Source organism: Olea europaea, unplaced genomic scaffold (assembly GCF_002742605.1).
Source record: "Olea europaea var. sylvestris unplaced genomic scaffold, O_europaea_v1 scaffold2243, whole genome shotgun sequence".
Lineage (NCBI taxonomy): Eukaryota > Viridiplantae > Streptophyta > Magnoliopsida > Lamiales > Oleaceae > Olea > Olea europaea.
In genome coordinates, this window is record NW_019240475.1 from 114,530 (window position 1) to 122,389 (window position 7,860).

At 35.6% G+C, this 7,860-nt stretch overlaps 1 protein-coding gene across 6 annotated transcripts; it reads right to left on the reverse strand.

Annotated features, from left to right (window-relative positions):
* Positions 1–412: 412 nt before the first annotated feature.
* LOC111381050 (cyclin-L1-1-like) lies at positions 413–7,508 on the reverse strand. Of its 6 annotated transcripts, none has more exons than XM_023004748.1 (10): positions 7,352–7,508; positions 6,509–6,603; positions 4,700–4,872; positions 4,418–4,499; positions 3,394–3,551; positions 2,766–2,935; positions 1,650–1,923; positions 988–1,396; positions 846–881; positions 413–759 (listed from the first exon to the last, which is right to left on the reverse strand). In XM_023004748.1, exons 3-10 carry the CDS (start codon positions 4,754–4,756, stop codon positions 689–691), a joined length of 1,257 nt encoding a protein of 418 aa, XP_022860516.1. In that variant the 5' UTR covers positions 4,757–4,872; positions 6,509–6,603; positions 7,352–7,508; the 3' UTR covers positions 413–688. The 6 variants fall into 6 exon arrangements, with proteins under 6 accessions (XP_022860516.1, XP_022860517.1, XP_022860519.1 ...); XM_023004749.1 differs by having other exon boundaries at positions 2,766–2,916; positions 3,393–3,551; XM_023004751.1 differs by having other exon boundaries at positions 3,394–3,534; positions 4,684–4,872.
* Between the last annotated feature and the right edge of the window lie 352 nt (positions 7,509–7,860).

Below are 7,860 nucleotides of genomic sequence, written 5' to 3' on the forward strand. Positions count from 1 at the left end.
CATTCTCCTCAAAACCACTATTCAAAACACAGTTTTTACCAAATAATGGTTATCAAACAGGGGCTAAATCACTTACAACATGTATTCTACACTCTAGATGCAACAGAAACTAGAAATTGAGAAAGGATGAATTGACTAGTTTAACATCCACGAATTTTCTCAACTTAGAGAGAAATTTTAAGAAAAGAAAATGGCGTAGAGTGGTAGGAAAATGCGCCAAATGAAAGGAATGTATGACCCAAGGAAAAAAATAATAATAATAAAATAATAAAATAAAAGAAGAAGAAGAAGAAGATCAATCCTAAATTAATCATAGCTAAAAGCTTAATAGATAAGATTAATATATTAATCGAACCAGACCTCAACATATCAAATAGTTTCACAGCAGCATGATTGTCCAAAAAGCCTCACGTAAAATAGGAACACAAAAGTTCGTCGTTTCCTTAATGGTTGTCAGCAAAAACATTAAACGAAGATAAAGAAATAAGGTTTCTCCTTAGAAGTATCAAAATTCACCATCAATGGTTTCGGAAGACTGCTTGTCAACATTGTTTCCACTATTGAGGGAACTGTACTTTAACCTTAAAAGTACTTTCTAATGTCGTTTGATCCATAATGATTTAATTGCAAGAAGGTAACATACAATCGAGCAGCGTAACAGAAATAAAATAGCACCTTTCAACCCAGTTTATGCATACAAATGATGTTTACGACGATCCTTCTCCCTTGATGAGTAAGACGAGCTGTGGTATTCTCGATCTAGTAAAACATGACAATTTGCTTATTTAATAAGTCAATTTCTTGAAAAAATTATCAAATAAATAATGAGATATTTATAAATTTACCTCGAGAAGAATGATGTTTTGATTTCTCGACACGTCCTGCATAAGGTGATCAGAAAAGCAATTCAATACGGTATATACAAAGATGTGCAATCAAAACATACAATGCAAGAAGAGTTATATCATGAAGAGTCCACGAACTAACCAGAGTCTTTTCCTCTGTCCCTCGAACGGTGGCCCCTTTCCTTGATTTTATCTCTGTCCCTTTCACTATCCTCGCGTCCTCGTTCCCCGTCAGATTCTCTCCCTCTATCATGAACTCTGCTCTTTGTTCTTTCTCTCTCCCTATCCCTGTCCCCGTCTTTGTCCCTTTCCTTGTTGCTTTCACCACCAGCCTCTGTTCGATGATCAGACATCAATTTAGACTCTGGATCTTCTCTCGACTCTTCACAAGTGGGCATGCTTTTAGAGTCATCGGCACTCTTCAACTCCTTCATTTTGTCAAGTGCAGCTTTTACAAGTACATCGTTACCCACTTCCCGATTTGCAGCTGAAGAGGACCCTTTTGCAGTACTACTATCTTCATTTGCAGCAGGTCCAGTCAAGGAACCATCCTAAACAAAAACAAAGGGCAGAAAGATATAAATCTTACCCAGATATTCCCGTCAAAAGCAAGTCAATTATTCCAGATTTCTTTAAAATACACTAGTGAAGTAAAATGACGAATTATTCCCTATCGTCTACTCAATGTGTTGTCCTGGCAATTCGATTGGTAGTTGGCTATACAATAGAAGCATAAAGCAAACAGGAATAACAAATTGGGGCTACATAGCAAACTGAACCAATTTAATTAAAGCATGTGTTTACCTTGGTAACAGACTCATGTGGTGAATCCCATGATCGATTAGATGTTGCAAATGAACCCCGTTCCTTGCATACATGTATATACTGTGCCTTTGGAAGGGCATATAGGTGAGCCAGAACTCTACAAACCTCATCTATACCAGACTTATCAGCATCAAATGCTTTCCACCATGGAGGATTCTCTGGCAATGGCACTTGAAATCTACGGGCTGCAGCATATACAACACCACAGGCCACAACTTCACTCTTGAATCTAACACACAAAGTTGTGCGCAAGCTGTTCATAAGAAATAAATATAAGGATCTTTAGAACTCGTTAGAAGACTGAGGACAAGAGCAGTGCTCACGAGTGCACGAGAAAGAAATACCAACCAAATATACCAGATCATCGAACTGATAGAAGGAAAGCAGGAGACCCATGATCAAGCTAATGTACATTCAATTTGATGCTACTAATCTTCATGCTAGGTTAGCTTCTTAAACTAAACAGATGGTGAAGATCCTTAAGCTTGTAGCAAAGTAAAAATTGCAAATGCAAGTTTCCAAATATTGAACTTCATCTGGTGTAACATTAAAAGAAATTGTTTTGAATAGAGACAAATGAGAACTAAATCCACCAAGAAGTTGAAATTTACATGGAAGTTGCCTTACTATAATTCTATCATGAATGGATATAGAGCTTTCACTGTGCATAGAAGTATGTGAACCAAATACTCAACAGCTCCACAACAAACTATGCTCATTTAGATTTGAACCCCACTACATGATCTTTTTTTCCAACTCTTCAGTTCATTACTACATCCATTGAGACATTCTAGACAGATATATTTTTAACCACCACACAGACCATGTGCCTTTAGTGTATTGTCCCATTAGGTTGTGATAGCTGTCATCATAATCCCCTTGGACTAATTAAGTGCTACTATTTGATTTTCCACTAAAATTTAGGAGGGTGATGGTTCCAGTTGAACATCTCTTCGACTTCCATAATCTGCAATATTACAATTTCACGAGCCTTTCCCTATCAACTATAATTCACGCTAAAAGCATTATTCACAGAAATCTCAGTACAATATACGTGCTTGCGTGAATAATTTTTTCCTAGCTCCAAAAATTTACCCATCATTTGCAAGATTCCAAGCTTCTTGTCTCAGTTCTAGAGGAGTTCCAAGAGTAGCAAGATAATTCGATATAAACTTATGAGGATGCTCAACATGGCAGATGAAACCCATTTCTTTCAAAAGATGCCTCTCTGTTCTGATCAAATCTGCTTTCAGATCCACATATTTCTATTGACAAACATAAATCAATATTCACAAAATATATGACTAAGATTAAATAAGAAAGCAGATATAATTATATACATAAGATAAGATTAAAAAAAAAAAAGATAGAAGGGCAAAGTGGGAAATTTATGCTAAGGGGGATGTTTCGAAAATACTTGAAAAATAAGGGGTGTCTCTATCCTGTCATAAACTTCAGGGATTAAAGAAAATAATCAAGTTCCTACACCTGCTTTGCACAACCCCATAGTATGAAATATAAGACAAGACAACCTATGATTTCCACAGATTACAGAATAATAGTTATATAATAAACTACAAAATCGATAGCACTGACAAAAAATACAATATTAAAGTCAATATCCAACCTTACATAACTTCACCGGAAAATGGAAAATATTTAGATAATAAATTAAAATTTAATAGCACTGATCCAGAACACAAGATTAAAAATGATATCCAACCTTAGAATATGTGTCCAGATGCTCTATGGGTAAGTTTTCCCTCCTACATTCCATCCTGTAAAAAACAATGAGGACTTGCCTTGCTTTCCTAGGACTTTCTTCGAGTTTGAAAGCAAGCCATACACAACTCGCAGCAACCATCTGTGTGCAAACCAAGTCTAGTTCTATGTCAGAAGAGAATAAAGCTAATGAAATTAGGGGTGGGCGCGGGTCGGTTCGGTTCGGTACTAAAGAGAACCGAACCGAACCAAAATTTTCGGGCATCTAGTAAATGGAACCGTTGGGTCCAAATATAATTATGGAACCGTTCGGGTTCGGTTCCGTTCGGTTCAGTTCGGTTCCATTTGATTCTGTACTATAATTAAATTTTTTAACATTTATAACAATATTATATAAATACAACTAATGATACATTCAATGATTTTGAAATGTCAGAGAATAATACCTTGTTTAAATGATGGCTATGGTCAAAGTTTCGGTCGACGGAGGTCAGAGCGTTAGCCGACTATTGTATAGGTTTTGGAAGGTTAGCGAGGCTGCGAGAGTGAGTACGAGAGTCGAGACAACGTTATGCACTTTAATGTAGGTGTTTAGAGTTATTTAGTGAATTGGATCTTGTTGAGCTAAGAAATGAAAAAATAAAATAGGTAATTGAGCCAAAAATTTAAAAATTAAAAATAAAACAAATTATTGGACCAAAAATTTAGATTTAGAAATTATTAATTTCTTAATTTGTTTAGACAGAATTAAAATTAAAATAATTTGATTTACTCAATAAAAATGAAATTAGAAAGATTCGGTTCTTATTCGGTTATTCGGTTGTTGGTCTAAAATCGAGAACTGAACCGTACCCGTCGGTTCTCAATTCAGATACCCATTCGGGTATTTAATTTGACAAGAACCGTCGGACTCGGTTCGGGTTCGGTTCGATCAGTTCGGGAGATTTGCCCAGCCCTAAATGAAATTGTAAAAATGCAACTAAACTATTGTAAAATTGGGGAGTATTAATAGGGAAAAAAGGAACCTCCACGTTGAATCTGGCAAATGACTTCTTGTAGTAGAAACGATGGAATAAGACCTAACCAGTGGCCATCACAGCTTGAGGTCTGTGAAAAGTTTAATTAAGGAAATAACAATGCAATTAAACTATAATTTTATTACTCATTTTACTCATGAAAAAAGAACAAATGACATCATCTTCCAGTCTTCATATATTAGAAAGAAGTGGAGTATAGCATACACTGCAACAAAAAAGAAGACCGTAAGGAAAGTTAAAATAATTAAGGATACAATTTGAGCAAAATACCGCTCTCTTGAATGAGATCACAACCATAGATTCGAAGTGTCGTTTCTGTAACTTCATCTATCCCATCCCTCCTAGAGGGTGAGTTCTGTAGCTCTTCGCCTGTCAGATAAAACGTATCAATTGCTGTGTAAATCATACTTTTATCTTTCTCCAAGTGCGAGGAGCCTCAATAACTGCCATGAATAAAAAAACCCAAGAAAATTGTTAATTGAAGATGGGAAACTACTTTCACAACAAAAACTAGGGGAAGAGAAAAGAAAAATAATGACTTTCAGTTTTTAGATATTATAGAATCAATTAGAGTTTGACATTACTCCAACAATAACAATAACAATAATAATAAAGAAGATTACATGAAAAACCCATAAAAAAGAAAAAAAAAAAAAAAGACAAAAGGAAAAAAGGAGGATTTTGCAAAAAGAATTGGCAATGAGTGTTACAAATAATGGAAAATTTATTGTATAAGAGAGGGATTAATTACCCAGTTATTTACTCATTAAGAGCACAAAGAACAACTAACAACCCCCAATATATCTTTCATTATTTGTTTCCGTCAATGTCCTAGACAATAAAACATATTTGTAGAAGAAGTTCAGAAACACAGGGAGTTGCCTACTTCTGACTTCCACTGTTTCTTCAACTCCCTCTCCTACCAAGAAAACCCCTATATTAACTAAATTCTTTGATCAATTTATTGCTTTGAAGAATATTCTGAGTTCCCAAGAAAAAATCCCACTTTTCGAATATTTAATATGGCATTGGAAGTCGAGGTAGTGGAAGAAGTGGAATTGAGATATCAGAAGCAGCCAGTGGATGATGAGAGCCTGCAGAATGACGTCTAGAAGGCAACAGAATATGGAGACATGAGGAAGCTGCAGCGCCTGGTTGAAAGCAAGTTTGCTCCATTTCTGAGTCTGATGCCCTTTTTACTACACTCTCCAATGGCCGGACTGCAACATCATTGAGGTGCACCAGTTACAAATAATGGAAAATTTATTGTATAAGAGAGGGATTAATTACCCAGTTATTTACTCATTAAGAGCACAAAGAACAACTAACAACCCCCAATATATCTTTCATTATTTGTTTCCGTCAATGTCCTAGACAATAAAACATATTTGTAGAAGAAGTTCAGAAACACAGGGAGTTGCCTACTTCTGACTTCCACTGTTTCTTCAATCCCTTATACCAGTTCAGTCAACTCCATTTCCTTCCAAGAAAAACCCTATATTAACTAAATTCTTTGATCAATTTATTGCTTTGAAAAATATTCTGAGTTCCCCCGAAAAAATTTCGACTATTTAATATGGCATTGCAGATCGAGGTAGTGGAAGATGTGGAATCGAAATATCGGAAGCAGCCAGCGGCTAAGATGGTGGTGGATGAAAAAAGCCAGCAGAATGATGTTTGCAGGCAACAGCTTATGGAGACATGGAGAAGCTGCAGCGCCTGGTTGACAGCGAGGTTTCTCCATTTCTGAGTCTGATGCCTTTCTTTACTACACTCTCCAGTGGCCGGACTGCAACATCGAGGTGCACCATTTTATATATGTGGTTCTGAGTTTGTCATTTTCATGTATATGTTGAGTATTGTACGTTGAGTTATTGAGTTCACCTATTACACTTGAGGCCAGGTGGTTACAAAGGCAAGGAGAAAACCACTCGAGATTTTTGGGGGAAAAAAATAAATACTGCGGAGCTAGAAGATGAGAATGGCTATTTGTGTTGAAATTAAATCACTGACAACAATCAAATCAAGTACAAAATCAACATATAAAGCGCATTTTTATACATATAATCTGATACTAACCTTCCAAGTTTGGAGATGAAGAAGTTTGAGTAGAAATCACTGCAACACAAAATGTGCCCAGAGAAACCCTTAGCCGCTTGTCCCCTCCTGTTGCCCTATCAATAAAACTTAAATCTATTAGATCTTTTGTTAAACTAAATCTGCTAACATTTTTCACATATTGATGTTAAAAATACACCACATAATTAAGTAGCATATAGTCTCTTCAAAACTTGATTGGGTGACATTTACGTAGAAACCTAAGAAATGGTTGATTGCCATCAAATTTTGATGTCCAAGTAGAATTGAGACGTAAATTTTTAGAAATAATGACCAATAGAGTGACAAATATTAAAAGTAAATAGATGTTCAAATATCTTATTAACATAAATTAAAATTAAGCAACTCAATTCAGAATGTTTGGTAATAAGGTTATAAATAAATTTGCTTGTTTTAGAGAAGATCATTTTTTGAAAAATAAGTAAGAGTAAAAAAGTTAGCAAATTATTCACAATCCACTCCTCTCGTTTCCTCTTTCCTCAACTCTCTCCCATATCCCCCAGCCCTATCTCCCTCATAGCCTCGCCTAATTCACTTTCTCATCCCTTACCCCCATTGCCCGTCCCTGCCCCCCTACGTCCTCCCACCTTCCCCGATTCCCTGCAGGGTGAGGAGACGAAGCAAAAATTCTTACAGAGTGTAGAAAGAGTCGAATACATTAATCAAATTTAGTTTTTCATGAACATTCGCATAAAAATTCAAGATATATTATCGAGAAAATCTCTGTCGCTAGAGGAAGATTACCATCAAGAAACAATTTTGAGTAGAAATAACTGCAATAAAGGTTCAACTGGTGATACTAACCTTGGGATGAAGAAATTGATTAGAAATCACTGCAATAGAAGATCAATTGGTGCAAAACCCTTGCTCCGGTTGCTCAATCAATTGCACTTGCGAATTACACAAGATCAACTGGCGCAAAGGGAAACTCCCTTATAAGAAGAAAGATTTGCATTTTTAGTGCTTGTTTGCGTGAGCTTATTGAAAAATACATTATCTTATAATGAAAATGGGTAAATAGCAGCAGAGGTCTCCAACCTTGACACTTGTTGCACTTTTGTCCCAACCTTTAAAAGATAGCATTTACATCTTCTACCTTTCATTTTAATAAAACTTTTGGTCCTTGGTGCACAATTTTACACATCCATAATAATAACTAGCTAATTTTTTTGTCAACAAGGCAATCTTTTTCCCTAATTATTGGAATTAAATAAAAAGATAAATAGATAAAAAAAATTAAATAAAGTTAATATATAAATTATACAATAATGTTCCTCGAACAGGGAAAATAATAAGGAGGAGTTGATGGGGTG